Source organism: Labrus mixtus, chromosome 23 (genome assembly GCF_963584025.1).
Source record: "Labrus mixtus chromosome 23, fLabMix1.1, whole genome shotgun sequence".
Classification (NCBI taxonomy): Eukaryota; Metazoa; Chordata; class Actinopteri; order Labriformes; family Labridae; genus Labrus; species Labrus mixtus.
The window spans coordinates 14,601,064-14,618,322 of NC_083634.1; the positions used below are offsets into that span (position 1 = coordinate 14,601,064).

The 17,259-nt window shown below is 45.0% G+C and overlaps 1 protein-coding gene across 4 annotated transcripts; it reads left to right on the top strand.

Moving 5' to 3' along the window:
• Positions 1–1,164: 1,164 nt before the first annotated feature.
• On the top strand, positions 1,165–16,943 carry rcor2 (REST corepressor 2). 4 transcript variants are annotated; one of them, XM_061031276.1, is made up of 14 exons: positions 1,165–1,307; positions 8,385–8,510; positions 10,929–10,985; positions 11,904–11,984; positions 12,100–12,152; positions 12,257–12,418; positions 12,526–12,650; positions 12,809–12,875; positions 13,144–13,383; positions 13,836–13,913; positions 14,160–14,217; positions 15,785–15,852; positions 16,081–16,242; positions 16,441–16,943. In XM_061031276.1, the coding sequence occupies exons 2-14, from the start codon at positions 8,387–8,389 to the stop codon at positions 16,801–16,803; spliced, it is 1,638 nt and encodes a 545-aa protein (XP_060887259.1). In that variant the 5' UTR covers positions 1,165–1,307; positions 8,385–8,386; the 3' UTR covers positions 16,804–16,943. The 4 variants fall into 4 exon arrangements, with proteins under 4 accessions (XP_060887259.1, XP_060887261.1, XP_060887258.1 ...); XM_061031278.1 differs by lacking the exon at positions 1,165–1,307 and adding an exon at positions 3,642–3,747; XM_061031275.1 differs by lacking the exon at positions 1,165–1,307 and adding an exon at positions 5,580–5,802.
• Positions 16,944–17,259: the final 316 nt, after the last annotated feature.

Genomic DNA, 17,259 nt, shown 5'->3' on the forward strand with positions numbered 1-17,259 from the left:
CAGTCTGCCACTTACATACATGACAAGTATCAAGCCTTTGTGCAAGAGGCAACAGAGCATCCAGATGCAAATGCAAATGCATGGTCAGTAATGGCTGTGCAACATATGCAGCTGAAAGAAGAGCAAACGGGTAGAAAATGTATGCATAAAAAAAAAGAAAGAAATGTCTTCTTGCAAAGCATGTGTTATATATAAAGCATGCAGTGTTTCTTTAGCGCTCTCACATGACTTTGTGGTCAGGCCTGTTTTTATCAAACGTGCAAGCCCATTTTGAGTTCACACGTCTGTCCCTTTTCTGCACGTTGAATCTCTTAAATCTGGACGGAAAGTAAAAGCACAGGGTTAAATATGACTCCACACGTCTCTGATTCTGACTGTGAGTTTCTTGGTTTAGTGGGATATGAGATGGCCACCTTCACAGCCTACCCACTTTTCCATAATGCAAATAACGGCCTTGTATGGGGGGTTCTCTCTGTCTCCTCTCTCTCCCTCTCATACACACACACACACACACACACACACACACACACACACCAGCCCTCCCCAGCACGCAGATGGCCCAGTCTCTAAACCCCGCCTACAGTCTTTTGTCTTCTGGGAATCTGTCTCTCGGCTGTCGGTAGAAAAACTATTTATTTCATATGTCAGTAGGGGGCGCGGGGAGGCTCTGAGAGTCTGTACAGAGGCCTGATGCTCGCTGAAGTCTCCCCCTGTCTGCTTCTTTCCTGAAGCCCAGACAAACATATATTTATCAGCACGCCTTTTCACCACTTTCTACATGTTTCCCTCTGTCTATACACAGTCAAGAATTTAAGTATTTCGATGCATTCTTTCTGGTGTGCTTGCACTAGCTCATAATGAAATTCAAGACGCCCCCCCCCCCGCCACCTCCACCCACTCATATACTGGAACACACACACATATAGTGCTCTCATGCAGCCTAAAGATGTGTGGGATGATATATAGAAACGAGGAGATGAAGAGGAAATAACAATCAGGGCACATGATAATGGAGAGACAGGAAAGGATGAGGATGAGGAGGATGGAGGAGAAAGATGGGGAAGGGGAGGGAGGGGAGGGAGGGGAGGGAGGGGAGGGAGGGGAGGCAGCAGAAGTGAAGAGAGCAGGAGAGGGGAGGAGGCTGAGAGAGGGAATCAACAGATGCAGTGTGGAAAGGGGGCAGAGGAGACTGGTGGATGAAGATGAGGCCTCTCTCAACACAGCAAGCCCTGCAGCAGAGAATTACAACACCTAGACTGGACATCCTCCCCTTCATGGCTGTTCTGCTTAGAATGCATGGTTCTACAGTAAGTCTACACGCTGCCTGGGAATGTCTGCTATCTGTCTGCTGCTGCAGTTGTACTTATATACATCTAAGTGATTTATGACTGTTTGTATTTAAACTATGTGGACAGCCTTGCAGCATCCATTTCTGCATTAACACCCCTACTGGAGCTAGATTTGGCTGTAGCCTGGATTCCACTTGGGTATTTTAAACCTCATTTGATAATCTAATATGAATGGTTTGTATTGGTAAAATTGCAACTGTGCATGCAGAAGTATTAATATGGAGATTTTTTTTTGTTAACCAGCAGTGGAGGAATCTTAAATGGGGATTTTCATTTGGAACATTTTCAATGACAATTTGCCTGAAAGCATTTTAACCTTGCCATGGATGTTTACTGATTGATCCCTGAGAGCTGATTATGATGTCATTGACCTTCTGACCTTCTTCTCCTAGCGCCACCCGCAGGTCATAACTTCATCTGTGCCGACCTTCTGGCCCATAACACGGCATTGCGTCTCAAATAACTATCTGGATCCCGGTTCATTTTTTTTCCATTTTATTCATGTTCCCAAGAGGATGACCCCTTTCCAGTTGTTGTTTTTTTTTTAGACTCTGTAAACTTTCCTTTAGTGCCACCCTCAGCTGCAATACGTGATTGGCCAATCAGATCGGCTCCTGATGCTGATTTGTGTCCCACAGAATTATCTTTATTGCTGCTTTCTTTCATTTCTGCTGGTTCACCAACATGTTGTGGATTCTTTCCCCCAGATGTGATCAGTTCCGCCATTACCTCTGTGCAATGCATTGTGGGACCATTGTGGGATTACAACACCAAGGGTTAGGTGTCATGGGATAACTTCTTTTTGTCAATCCTTTTTTTTAATTAGGTGATATCAATGGACGTAAAGAGACAGAACAGGAGTAAGTATACAAAGACGGAGACAACCAGACTGAAGACCAAACAGTTGATAAACTCTTGATAGAGTTTAAGCGTTACAGTTCACACTAATTCATTCCTGAGTGAAAGGAGATACTTGTAGTTTTTTTGTGGAAGAATGTGGGTACCCATTGTGTTGGGGAGAGTTGGTGGAGATATACAATTTTTTTTTTGAGCAATCAGTCGAGTAGCTATCGAGTTAAATAAGAGGGAAAAGGGGGATGGGCATAAACAAATTCACATGTACACCCATACAGATATACACACACACACACACACACACCAGCCCTCCACAGCACGCAGATGGCCCAGTCTCTAAACCACACATTATACATGAACAATGTACTCTCATACTATCCACATTCTGAGCATCAGGTTATGAGTGGTATAAGATACATTCATATATTTTAAGATGAAGTTTGTACACGCTACAATAAAGTTGAAACGTTATGGCTATAACAGTCATCACTTCTGTTTGATTTGGCACGATAAAAATAAATTGGTTGAATTTCTGTTGGTTTTTTTCTGACATGGGCGGACAGCGTACAGCCGTAGTAACTGAAAACCTGTTTGAATGTTGTAAATAGCAGGAAGAGTGACAGAATAGAGTCTAAACCTCACCACGCCACAACCTGTGATATCAGGTATATTCCCTTGAAGGTTATTTTTTAGATCTTGACCTTGGAGGCATTCATATTGCAAAGCCGTTTCTGAACTTTTGTATGTCTAGTGACTTGGAAAATACACCCGGGGTTAATTCAAAGATGAACTGATATCACCGTTATATAAAATCTGTTTGAACTGATGTACTCTGATCTTTACGTCACAAAGGCTCGTGTCAGACAACAATGAGTCATATGGTGTGTCATACAGTGATGACTTCATGATGATGTTTTGGCAATCCAAGCAGAAAAATCATACCATACTGAGTTGGTGATGGCTAAAATAAGCCTTTCTCTGTGCCTCCATGTAGGTGAGTATTGCAGCACTGAGCCTTTGGACTTGCATGACGGTCCTTTCAGCAGGAAGAGCCCATTCTATCCCATCTGATTCTAGGCTGTGCATCTGCTGAGGTAACAGAGGAAAGTCAGAGGACGAATGGACGGATGGGAGTAAGGGTGAGATGTGAGGAAAGGGAGAGGTCGTGAGGGAAGGAGACAGACATTTGGCGAGGAAAGCAGACGGATAGACAGACAAGAACGAGACAGGTGGAAAGAGACAGGAGGGGAGGGGGTGAGGAGAAGAAGTGGAAACAAGAGTGAGCTAAAGGGAGAGTGGGAGGGACACTCACTTCTGAGAGATCGAAGAGAAACGGAGCGAGAAAAAAAGAGAAGGGAATGAGAAGGAGAGAGAGACAGAGCAAGGGGAATGGAGACGAGGACAGAGGAGGGGAGCGGGGACAGAAAGAAGACGAGGAGGGGGCTGGGGGGGTGAAGGGAGGTAGGGAGAGATATAGCAGTTGTTCATTAGTGGGGATGTGATAGTGACTGGAGAACTGAGCAAGAGAGGAATCAGTGGAATGGTGAGTTTTCATGGACACTGACTAATGAGAGGAGAGGAGGGAAGTGGGTGAGGAGAGAGGAGAGGAGGTGGCAAGGGTGAAAACGAGGCAGGAGAGGGAGGAGGAGGAGGAAGAGGAGAGAAGTAGGAGAGGGCTGGAGGTGAGCAAAGCGAAACTGCTTTACTGTGTCACCGTAGGGGGAGGATGGGGGGAGGGTAAGGGAAGAATTTGCACGTACGCACACACACACACACACACACACACACACACACACACACACACACACTGTTGAAATCAAAAGTGACATGTGAGGAAGACGGCGAGAGGTCGACAGATAAGTAGCCAGAGAAAGAGACAGGAAAGAGGCGGAGGAGCAGTGAGGAAGAAGTGGAGGGAAGGCACGAGAGACAGAGCAGTGGAATCATCACAAGGAGAAAGAAAGTGAGGGGGAATGTAGAAGGGCAGAGGAAGGAGGGGGGGGGGGGGGAGAAATACTAAGGAGGGGAGAGAAGTGGAGGAGGGAAAGGAAATGGATGGGTGAGAGAGGAGGGAGGCAGGGTTGGTAATAATAAGGAGTAAGAAGGAGAAGAAACAAAAAAAGAAAAAAATCTTGGAGGAGGGTGCACAAACTGAGGCGAGAAGAAAAGGGGGGAGGTTGAGGAGGGGAATCAGAGCAGATACTCAGGAGGTGTGAAGGAAGAGAAAGTAGTGGAGAAGCAGAGAAGAAGAGGAGCAAATGACGGGATGGTAAGAAAGAAAAGGAGTGTAGGAAGGAGCAGGACTGTGGAGGGGGAAAAGGGTGGGTGACAAACAAGAGAGAGATCAAGGGTGGAGATGTAGGCTATAGCTGAGGTGGGAACATGTGCAAACAGGGATGATGAAGAGGAGGTGGGGAAGGAAGGAGGAGGTGATGGCAAAGAGAAAGTGGAGAAAAAAAATAAAGGAGTAGGATAACAGGCTGTTACATGTCAGCAGCAGACACTTATGAAGGTAGCAGCAGGTTATTTGTATGTGTGTTAAATTGTGTGTGCTGCCAGCATCAGGTGTGAGATATCCTGCTAAAGCAATCAGAAACATTCCATTCACACACACACACACACACACACACACACACACACACTCAACACTCGTCAACCTGTGCACATGTAGGCTACTAATGCACACGCACACACACAAAAAAGGTAGAACATTTGAATTGTTGGACATTTTAAATGAAATAAAAATAATCAAGTATGCTGAAACTTGTTATCTGAGTCATCATCCATGCACACAGCAGAGTGAGGACTTGATAACACTTTCTCATGTACACACACACACACCTCTAGGTTCAATTGTACCCCACACTCCCCCCCTGCCCTCTTCTCCACCACCACCACCATGCATACATCAGTGCAAGTCTGGACAGCCTGCCTCAGCACAGCGATGCACAGCTGACGAATCCCTCCGCCGACACACTGGCAAGTAGTCCCTAATTTATGGGATTTTGGATAGATTGGAGATTAACATTCTAAAACATCCTCCTACATTTACTACACACCACAGACAATTCCTCCTCTTTCTATTTTAAAGATATAAACGTAAGCAAAGTGTTAATTGTAAGGTAATTATTATTATAAACTGGATTTTTTTTTTTTTTTTGCCAAAGCCTTTCAGTACGATGCTTGTGGAAGAAACACGCTGTTACGTGTCAAATATGACGCTTAGCAGTGAATAATTTTAAAAAAAAAGGGAGAAGATATAAGTAATAGTTTGACGGGACTACTTTTTGTCAATCCAAACGGCTGTGTTGGGAGGAGGCGAACCACATCGGGGCGGATGTCCACCTCACTTTTCCCCGGGTGTTGTCCGGTCTCCCCGGCACACACACACACACACACACACACACACGGCTGCAGTTCACTTCATTGTACTGACTGCGCTCATCAATTAGGCAAGAAATAAGATTTTTTTTTTTTTTAAAGGATTAACCAAATTTCCTGTGAGCACTTCGGAGAGGACGTTTTACACCGCGGACGGAAGGTGCGGATTAAGTTTTTGAGTGCGGGGGGGAAAACGCCGGAGAGAAACGACACACAGGTACGGTGTAACTGTTATCGCCACTTCCAACTACGTTACTAATGTAACGCAGGGGTACTAGCCCGCAAGCTAAGTGGCTAACATTAGCATCCCGATGACCAACTCGGTTTGACTCCAGATGCACTTTGATGACTACAGGGGGGGAGGTCGTCTCTTTTTTTTTATTCCTGAGTGTCTGAAAATGACTCTGATTGTTCAAACTAGCAGTTTGCAGCTACACGTCCCGACAACTCGGAGTTTTTAATAATCTAAAGGGCGAATTATTGTTGAGTTCACATCAGCACCAGACAGCAGCTTCAGCGTGGGGAAAACAAAAGGACTTCAAAGTGTGACACACACAAAAAAAAAAAAACGCCAAGATGACTGCTTAGGAAAAGATGTGGAAGTTGATTGATTTAGCAAAGTAAGCAATGCAAAGCCATTTTAGTCCATCACTGTGAGGTTTAATTTATTTATTAACTTATTTACACAAAACCAAGAATGGGAAAATTCAAAACAGGATGGAAGAGCTGTAGTGTTGTCTTTACCAGATACACACACACACACACAAAAATGATTATAGGAGATTATTAGACATTTGCAAAAAAAATAAAAAATAAATACACATGCATTTAAACTTAATAAACGTGAAGCAGTGTGTGTGCTGTGGGTTTTGTGTGTGTGTGTGTGTGTGTGTGTGTGTGTGTGTGTGTGTGTGTGTGTTATCATGCATTGCCATGTCAGATTTAAAAAGGGGGGAGAAAAAAAGTTATTTAGATAGAGATAGTCAAATTAAATTATTAAGAATAAAAACTGAGTTAAATTGTGCTTTTCAATAACAGACTCGACCATTTCTCGTACAATTGTTTTTGACTATTTTGGCTCATAACAGTTGACGAATCTGCCAGAGATCGAGGCTACTACAGCCGTGCCTGAGTCGAGGCTATACTACCTTAAAACTCTCTTTAAAAAAAAAAAAAAGTGAACCGGGGGTGAGATTATACACATCAAGACTCCATTGTAAGATGCAGCTGCACAAAATTAAAAGATGTGGAGATGTAGAAAATCGACGTGTTCATGTTCGGATAATAAGTTTATGGTGAAGTTAGAGGGGGCAGCTGTTGTGGGTTTTTGAGGGGGCTAGATAGACAAAGACCCCCAGAGTGCCTCAGACACTCTCGTATTGTCTGATGGAGTTTGGTAGATGTAGTATAATCTCTGGGGTTGTAGAGATTTCCCCCTTGCACCCCCCCCCCCCTCCCCCCTTGTTAAAAGACACATCAGAGCAGGTTTAATCTGAAGAATATGGAACATAAATTCATGTAGATCGTCTGCTGTGCCATATAAATCCGCGTCGTTGCTTTGTTCTGGTCGCAGTTCAAGTTAGGTTACTGACGACGAAGTTGCTCGTGTGTTTGGTGGAGGAAAACTAGGGCGATTCGCTGCACAGACTTTAGTTTGTTGTTGTGTTGTTTCTACATCCATGTGCGAGTATGATCGGTGTTTTCTTTGTGTTCACCTCTGGGGGTTTTTTTTTTTGGAGGGACTTACTCTCTGCTTGTGTGTGGATGTGTGTGTCCTGAGCTGACCGTCTAGTCTTTTGTGCTACTGTGTAGACTCGCTGCCCTGGAGGAAACACACACAGAGAGAGAGAGAGAGGGAGAGACAACGAGGCTGGGCCACGTAGTGATAACTGGCTCTGACTGTGGATGACACTTTAAACGAGAGTCCCCTTCATGAAGGAGGACCCTCGTGTTGTTCTTCAGAAGATGCCCCTTGTCTGATATGATGGGTTTCCTAAGCACGTCTCAACATTCACACGTGTCCACGTAGTTGCTTATGTAAGATGTGCTGCAGACTGAATAGAAATGAGTATTGCAACAGATTTTCATTTTGCAGAAATGAAACGGGGCTAAAAATTGAGTTGTCACATTTGGAGATCTTTAATAGAGCATGAGCGATGGAGGAAGTCTGAGCTTGATAATGATACAGATTTTAAAGAGGGCAAACTCACCAGTTACAGAAATTGCAATCAAATATAGTGTTTTATTTTTTACTTGAACGATTATAGCCGATAAATAATCTGGATTGTAAATGGATTTTGGAAGGAATTGGCTGTGCAGAGAAACGCAGAAGAAGAAGAAGAAGAAGGCTGATTTCCTGTCTAAGTAACTGTAATGGAGAACATGTTACGATACAATAAGTCTAGCAGTTCTTGTGAAGGTCACTGTCTACTCCGCTGTGATACTCCTCCACATTGTACTGCGGACGACGTTAAGAGGATTGTAAAAAAAATGGAGATGCGATGCCGACTGATGGACAAAATTGCAATGTCATTTCTGAAAAAAGAATGTTTTTCTCCATAATAGTTTAAAAAAAAAAAAAAAAATGTAATACAAAGTTTGCATAGCGGCGAGTGATGATGAGGGTCCTCCAGAGATAAGAGGAGTTATGACTGAGCTCTTATTATAGAAATTTAGAGAGTGCTTCCAAGGTGGCATCATAAGGTGCTGTGTGATTTCATTTTCGATGATAGTCTAGGAGAGATCAAATCACGATGGTGATTGGTTATTCATATCTCATGTCTATGTTTGTTTTTGCAGCCATGCCCTCAGTGATGGAGCGCTCGGGGTCCGGGGTCCTGTCCAGGAGCAGAGCTAAGACTGTAACCAATGGCAACAGCCAACCCCACTCGGAAGAGGAGAGCAGCGATGAAGAGCATGCTCACGGTAGGAACACGGACACACGTCAAACTTCGCACTACCTTCTTTCTACTGACCGCTTAGCCAAAGGAAAAAAAAAAAGTTAGAGGGGACTTCATGTGTGGCTCTGCTTTTTCGAGAAAAAAAAAACTGGAGGCTCATGTAACGTGTACAGAACATTCTGTCAATAAAGATTTCCTGACCTCCAACCTGCTCTGTGTGTGTCAGGAAGCACGGCAAGAATTGGGTCACTTATTTAAAAAAAAAAAAACTGGTTGCACAGTTTAGCCCACGAGCACTTCAGTTGCAAAGGGAGAAATTAAAAGAGAGACACGCGCATATAATGAAATCTTTTGTGCAGCAAAGTTTTCCACGCTCCATCTGTGATAGTTTGCTCACTGCATGCGGTTTTTACACTTAACACTGTTTTCTGTTCGTCGGAAAGTCTGTCTCCGTGTGCAAAGATTCCCCCGTTAAGTATAACCCATATAAACCAAGGTTAGGATTAGGGTCCATTTCAGTGAGCGCCCCTTATCATGCGATAGAGATAGCCTAGGAAACTGTTGGCCACGCAAGTATCAACAAAGAAAAGGGTCACGGAATTGATCACAGGTCGATCTTTTTGTTCAGTTCTGCAGAAATTGGTGTATCTGCCGGCTGGGAGAACTGTCAAATGCTGTGCAGCCTTCCCGGCGTATTTTAATCATCAGTCGAGTCGGGTCAGAGTCACTAGCCTCCTCCTCCTCCTCCTCTAGCTGCTCTATTTATTTCTCAGAGAAATCTGCTGGACCACTTCCTTTTTTTTTTCGAGAGAGAGACGCAGTAACAGCCAAAAAAGGGGTTAGGGTTGTTCAAAAGATTTGTCGGGTTTGCCGACGTCTCCGGATAGGACCACGTGAAACACAAACGCGATCCCGGTGTGGAGCCGTGTCATGCCTGCCGCTTCGGTTGCGTTTGCTGCTTTGCTGCAGTGCTTCTTTGGTCCTCGTCAACCGGCGTCCTCTCCTTCTCGCCTTCTCTCCTCCACCCCCTTCCCACACTCTTCCATCCTTGTTATGCTCTGCCCACATACATCTCTTCCCTTCTCCATTCTCTCCCTCACCCCGCTGACTTGCCGGTGATCTTTCATGTTTTAACCGCTGTGTGTACTTGCCGCACAGACTTAAGAGATATCATTAGATCCAACGTAACAGCTTAGCCGTTCGGCGGTTTAGGGAGATCACTTTTCATTTATCAATCACCTCTCCATCGTTTATTCCCCCCCCCCCCCCTGTTTGTTTGCATCCTTTCACGCTGCGTTTCCCCCCCTTCCAACCTAGAAGTTTCTTCTTTTCTCACCCACTTCCTGCCTCTCTCCACCCATAGACTCCAGTTCCCATCACCCCCTCTCCTCCCTTCCTGTCCTCTGTCCCTGAGGAAACAGTAATGTGTCCCTCCTCCTCCCAGTCTGCTTCGCTGCTGCTCTCACAGTGTCTCCCTTCGCTTTGCCTTCATGCTCTTAACCACAGCACTAATGACTTAATGTTCACCGTCAGCTCTTTCACTTTCAGCTCTCTGCCTCTGTCCAATTCTGTCTGTGCATCCGTCACTATGAGAAAGAAACACGGATGATTGAATTGTTTACTTAGACTTTTGAGTGACATAAAATGTTGCGACTAATCAAGTTCAAGGAATTAGTGCAAGACAGCAACAGACAAGGAAACTGATTTGGCCTTTTAGGTTACTCGTGACATAAAACAGATAATCCCCTGAAACAAACAGAAAAAGGTTTGTGTTTTTACAGTTTGGAAAAAGAGGGAAGAACAGCTCAATCATCTTGTTGTTGTTAGTAGTGCTTAACAAAACTGCAAACCCTGATCCCACAGTTACGGGATTTGAGAAGAATACTTTACCCATGTCTGCCCTCTACTGTAAGGCATTGCATGTGAGAGAGAAAATCTTTTTGGGTTGCACTGCTGATTGCCTCTGAGTTACGGTCACCAATTGTACTTTAAAAGCTGTTAATATACTTGACTGCTCTCCCCAAGCAGTAATGAAGCTGTTAAAGGGTCGAGCAAATCTAAATATTTCAGATATTTTGTGCGTGTTTGTATTAGAGAGATGGGACTGTGGATAGAATTGGAAGTCAGGGAGGGAGAGAGTGGGGAATGACATGCAGGAAATGAGCTACAGGTCTGATTCGACCCCGGGTTGCTCACTTCGAGGACTACAGCCTCCGTACATGGGGTTTGCATACTAACCACGCAGCCAGCAGCATCCGGTATTCCAGATAATTAATTAACGCTATCACTTATTTAGTATGTCATAACACTGATGACACTCATTCCATCTCCCCTGATGTCTCTCTTTGTTATCTGTACAGCTCTACCCACCATCAGGAAAATAAAAAGTCATATTTGTTTTCTCTCTCTCTCTCTCTCTCTCGCTCTCTCTCTTTGTCTACAGACAGCATGATCAGAGTGGGAGGAGACTACCAAGCTCAGATTCCAGAGTTCAAACCAGGTGAGATGGCACAGAGGAAAGCAGGAGAGAGAGAGAGTGAGAGAGAGAGAGGATCAGGGCTGAGAGGGAAACATGGACGTGAGGAGAAATGTGTGTGACATTGAAATGAATGAAGGAGAATGCAGATGATGAGAACAATGAAAGTCGATTGACCAGTGTTACACTGAAACATCAAAGAAAGAAAGGAAGTATTTCTCTTAAACAGATAGTGTAACTAGTTTCTTTTTTAGTCCTTTGAATCATAGTTTGAATGTATATTTTTTGGAATACAGACACAAAAAAATCCAGAATATTCCTCCCAGGCAAATCACACAAATTAGCCTTTTTTTGATGTGTCACGATCATATGTACTGTAGCCATGGTTACTCAGAATAAAGCTAGTTTCAGTCGTTTTTTTAATCTTTGTTTCAGTTGGTTTGATCAGCATTTAATTTAGAGTCTGAATTGTTATGTTAGATGATCTGACTTACTGTAATACCACGATACCTTGTTTGAGGCTCAGTAGATGCAAAATGATGAAGTTGTCCCACAAGCATCAGCCTGCACCGGAGGGAAAACAACCTGTGTTTTAAAGTCGGCGCGCAGGTGTTGAATTCCCTAAAGAGCACACCAGCTGCACGTCTCTGTCTTCTCCTCCTGCACGTCTTTCTTGCTAATGAAGCGGAAGCTGAAGCCAGACTGGAGAAAACATGCAAAAAAAAAAAAGACGAGAGATGACGCCAGTAAAAGTTAATTAGTTTGAGAAGTCGTGACAATCTCAGACAGAGACATACAGGGAGTAAAAAAAAAAAAAAATCTTTTACTTTGAGTACGTGATGATTTCAGATCTAGGTATAATCTCACTGATTAGATGGATTTAAATGAGAGGTGTGTTTTTATTTGTGTTCAAAACAAGTCCCTGTTGGTTTTCATTACCAGATAGTCCAACCCGCCACAATGAGAGGGACCAGAGGAGCATGTTGGTGTGGTGCCCCAACGGTCAGCTGTCTGATGCCATGTGTAAGCTCTCTATGCATGAACACACACACACACTCTCTTCCTCCCCTGCCGTGTCTCCTTTTGCTTCTTATGTCGTCATTTTTTGCTCTCAAAACTTTTTTCCTTCTCATCTCAGTGGACGAGTACATCCTGATGGCCAAAGAGAAACACGGATACAACATGGAGCAGGTATGGCACGACAAAAAAAAAATCACGAGTCTGTCTGGTTTCAAGGCTTGTTTTCTGTCTCCCTTCGTGGCCTGACCCTTTATTCGTCCCCTCGGTTCCTTCAGGCCCTGGGCATGTTGTTATGGCACAAACACGATGTGGAGCGCTCGCTCGCCGACCTGGCCAACTTCACCCCCTTTCCGGACGAGTGGACGGTGGAAGATAAAGTGCTTTTTGAGCAGGCCTTCAGCTTCCACGGCAAGAGCTTTCACCGTATCCAGCAGATGGTGAGAGGCCGCTCGGTGATATTCAGAACAGAATGCTTTAGTTTGATTTTCAGTTTGAATTTCAAAACTCGGCACTGAATGTTTTGATTTGTTTTAATTTTCTTTAGCTTCCAGACAAGCTGATCTCGAGCTTGGTGAAGTACTACTACAGCTGGAAGAAGACGAGGACCAGAACCTCAGTCATGGACCGACAGGCCAGGAGGCTGGTTAGCAAGAGAGAGAAAGAGGACAGGTAGGAGAAACCCACCGACCTGTAGCGAGTCCGGGGGGAAAAACTCGTATTGGAGGGAAAGAGACGAGGGGAGGGGATGGACAGAAGGAAGAAACAATATTGTAGAAAGAACTGAGCAGGAAGGACAATAAACGTGTGCATTTCTTTATTTCCCGTAGTAATGATGACCTGGAGGAAGGCGACCCTGGCAGTGACAGTGACTTTGAGATTGACACAAAGAAAGAGGTGAGCAATAAAAAATCTTAATAGTGTTTGTTTGCCTGACTGTGTATGTGTGTGTGCCTGCTGGAATATAAAAATTGTTGTGATTTGTAAATCATGGATGCCTGAGGAGATGAGTCAGGCCAAATCGAGATCCCAATTTCGATCTCATTTATTATCCATGAATGTGATGCTGCACTCCTGAATTGCATTTCTTGTGAAAATGTAGCGTTGGGAAAGCTCCCAGGTTTTTATACTATTTGTGATTTTTTTATTTTCTTCGTCCCCACAGGCAGTGAAACAGAATCCAAACAACGCCAACTCCGACAAGGCGATGCCCAGCCGCTCTGGGCCGGTGAAAAAGGAAAGCATCGGGGCTCAGTACCGCCACCACCCGCTCCGGGCCCGCCGCAGGCCCCCCAAAGGCATGTACCTCGAGCAGGGAGACATCACGTCCCTGTCAGCTTCCAACGACGCAGGAGTGCTGACTGTACGGCAGCTGGACACACAGTTGGTATCTCTCAAGAGACAGGTATGTTACTAATGCATGTGCATCTTTTAAACCGGTCTTATCTTGGTGATATTGATCAGAGAATAAACTACTATTTATCTTTTGTAGAGGTGGTTTGGAGGAACAGCAATATGGTGATGCTTTCAGGGTTTTTTTTTTATCAGTAAGAAGGGGAAGTTAACAGACCTCCAGAGTTTAAGGGTGAAAGAACAACCACAGTAATTAAATGTCACATTATAATGTGTCATGTAATGAAATGAGAGGTGTTTATAAGTAGATTAACAATCAACTGTAGCAAATAATAAAATGATGTCACATGGAGTTGGAGCAGCTGGTGTTAAAAAATATACTGTTACAAAGAATACTGTTGTTGTTGCTGACATCAAGGGTAAACTTATTTTTGGTTATTAGCATCAATCCCTGTTTTCTAACCCTTCTCTCTCTCTCTCTCTGTCCCTCCTCGTTTCTCACAGGTTCAGTCGATTAAACAGAACAACAGTAGTTTGAAACAAAGTTTAAATGAAGGCGTTGGTACTTTCAAACCTGCTGAGGTACGTTGTTTTTTTTTTTTTTGGTGTCGTTCTTTCTTTTTTTGACACCTTCTTCTCAACTACTCTCTTCTATTCAGTGTCTCTCTCTGTCCTTAAATGTATTTCCCCTGCCCTTCCTCAACTCCTTTCTCACATTATTTTAGCCCTTGTGGGACTAAGATTAGCCCTAATCTGCTCTTTGCTCTCATGCTGTCAGTTTCACCCCTCTCTTTCTAACAATCTAACTCCTCTCTCTCTCTCTCTTAGCCTGCACCTAAGATGAACTCTCGTTGGACCACAGAGGAGCAACTCCTGGCCGTGCAGGGTGAGTAAAGCAGCATCATCTTCTCCTACAGAGGCTTCTTGTGCTCTTGAGTCTCCTCGTCCTCCTTTCATTCACAGGCAGAAGTCTGACTCTTTAATTCATCTTCACGTTTTCCACTCACACAAGCTGCCTGTGTTGATGTCATGTAGACGCACAGCACTGACACATGCAGCCGAGGAGACATCTTAACAAAAGCTAGACTAAGATTATTTACATTCTGAAGATAGCCCTTTGTACGCAGCCTTAATAAACTATAAAGCATGTCAGGAATTATCATCAGATGGCACAAACCTGCCTCTGGTGTTGCATTGGCTGAAACGATATGTCCGGTGATTAGAAGAAGGAAACCTCAAATATAAACATCCATGAAATGTGACGCTCCGTTTACAGCGAGGAAGTGTGTTTACATTTTTTTACTCTGTCTTCCGTCTGTTCTGGCTTCTATAAATTGATATGAGTGAAATAAATAGGAGCTACTGTGATTTAGTTTCCAGCTGTGATGGAAGTGAACTAAAGTTGTAGTAGGAGTAAAGCGGCTACTGTTCCATGTCGCTCTGTCAAATAAAGAGGCATCAGTCCACGAACAGAAGGGCATTCAGGGAGGGCTCTTCTTCAGACGAGGTTTCATGGCAGAAGATGTTACTTATTGTCTGTTGGTACGGACACAGAGCCCTACAGGCCATGGATCCCGTCTGACTCACTCTGCGTTGACTACTCGAACAGACGTCTGCAGACAAAAATAGAACCAGCTGGTGCTACACGATCTTTGAGGTAGGATGCAGGGTAACAGCTGGGATGAAACTAGCTGTCAGCTATCATTAGGTGTTTTTTGGACCGAACAGTTCTGGGGACTTTTTGATGAGGAATAATCCACCAGGGAGTTCCCCCGAGAACTACACACACATGTCCCTCTAGACGGGGGTTGCTGATTGGTTCTGATATCGATTTTGCCTTGATCAGACATTGATTCTGAGATTGTGTTCAAAAAGTTAAAGAATTGTTTTCTGCTGTTAATCTTTTTTTTTTTTTTTTTTTTGGACTAGTGGGAAGCTTTAGGAGTCATTTTAAAGATTTCAGGTTCTGTAGTTCAAATCCATGTATTGCAACTAAAGGCAGCAAGGCAAGCGCCGCCGCCTTCTGCTTTTCTGTCGAGACAAACAGGAGAGAGAGAGAGAGAGAGAGTCAGAGCTGAAGGAAGTGCAGAGTTGTGTTTGTTTCAAGCAGCTCAGACCTCGAAAAGAGCAGGTGCACGTAGCCAGCCGACTTCAGATGTAGGTTAACGGAAAACATCAACGAGCCCTGCTCACAACACTTCTTCCACTCTGCCTTTTTTGTTTCTCTCAGACACAACTTGGATTTGTTTAAATGAAAAGAGACATTCAAAGATGCAGCAGTGTCGCTCTTTTGACTACAGGAAGGCTTATCCATGGTGCGCCTGAAGGGACAAAAAAAGCACATGATTAATAAATGAATGTTTAATTTCAGACCTAAATGAATCAGGATGAACTAGTTAATGCTGACAGCCCTGTTATGAACAGAACCTGACCTTTCCCTGTCTGCTTTTCAGCTATACGTCGCTATGGTAAAGACTTTACTGCCATTGCTGAGGTGATAGGAACCAAGACACCAGCTCAGGTGAGCATCTTCACATCAGGTGTTAAGATTTGGAGAAAAACATCCTGCAGTTGCCTCTCAGCATCCTCCAATTCCTCTCTCGTCCTTTTCAGTATTTTTCTGTAGACGATAACTCTGATCTCCATCGACCCTCCGCTCTCTCTCTCTTGCTCTGCGTCTTTCACCGCGGTACAGCTTCTCTGTCGTCCCTCATGTGACTCTCTAACTCGCCGCCTCCTGTCTGAACAGGTGAGCTCTTTCTTTGTGAGCTACCGGCGCAGGTTCAACCTGGACGAGGTGCTGAGGGAGTGGGCGGCCGAGCAGGTGGCGACCAGCCGGGACCAGCGAGACCCCAGGAGGAGCGCTGAGGAGCTGTCGGCTGCTACAGATGGAGCCGCAGACGAGGACGAGGTGAGCCTAGCAGCTGATACACGAGACATAAAGAACCATGAACCTGACTTTAAATAGATTTCTAAAACTCACCTTGAGTTGAATTGTTGAACATTTCCTTCTCTTGTTCTCTTCATCTGTCCTCCTCTGTGTTTTCCTCACAACTGTTCCTAACTGACTTCTTATCTCGCTTCATTTTCTTCCCCTCCCCGCCCTCAGGTCAAGATGGAAGACTCTCCCTCCGACCTCGCCGAGGGCTCCTCTCCCCCCTCCTCCTCCTCCTCCTCCTCCCAGACTCCCTCCTCCCTGTCCCAGCCGCCCCCCCTGCTGCGCCCCGCGCCTCCCTCGGCTCCCCCCAGCCTCCTCCGTCAGCCGCCTCCCCTGCAGACGCGCCCGCTCCAGAACCGAGCGCCCCACAACCACCCCCCGCCGCCGCTCATCAGGCCCGCCGTGACCACCTCGTCCACCTCCGCCAACGGGAGCTCCAGCCTCAGGGCTTCACCTCCCAGCTCCACCTCCACCGCAGTGCAGGTGCCTCCGTCACTGGTCGGGCTGAAAGTGGAGCAGCCCAACTCCCACTGATACACACACACACACACACACACACACACACACACACACACACACACACACACACACACACACACACACACACACACACACACACACACACACACACACACACACACACACACACACACACACACACACACACACACAAATTACTCAAACACATAAATACACACATCCTCACACAGACACAGACAGTTTTATTTATAGGAAAATAAACATCCATACACACCAAAAACAACATGTAGACAAACTACAAACACATTCCTTCACCCTGTAACTCCATCTTGGAAGCCTTTGTTCCCGGGACCATCACACATCACATGACCACATGACCACACTCAGGCCCCTAAGGTGACATCATAGCTCTTAAAATGTGACAGAAAGAGTGAGGACCCCCCCCCCCCCCCCCCCCCCCCCCTCCCCTCACAGGTCCACTTTGTAAGGCAACGGCCTGCAGCCCCTTTA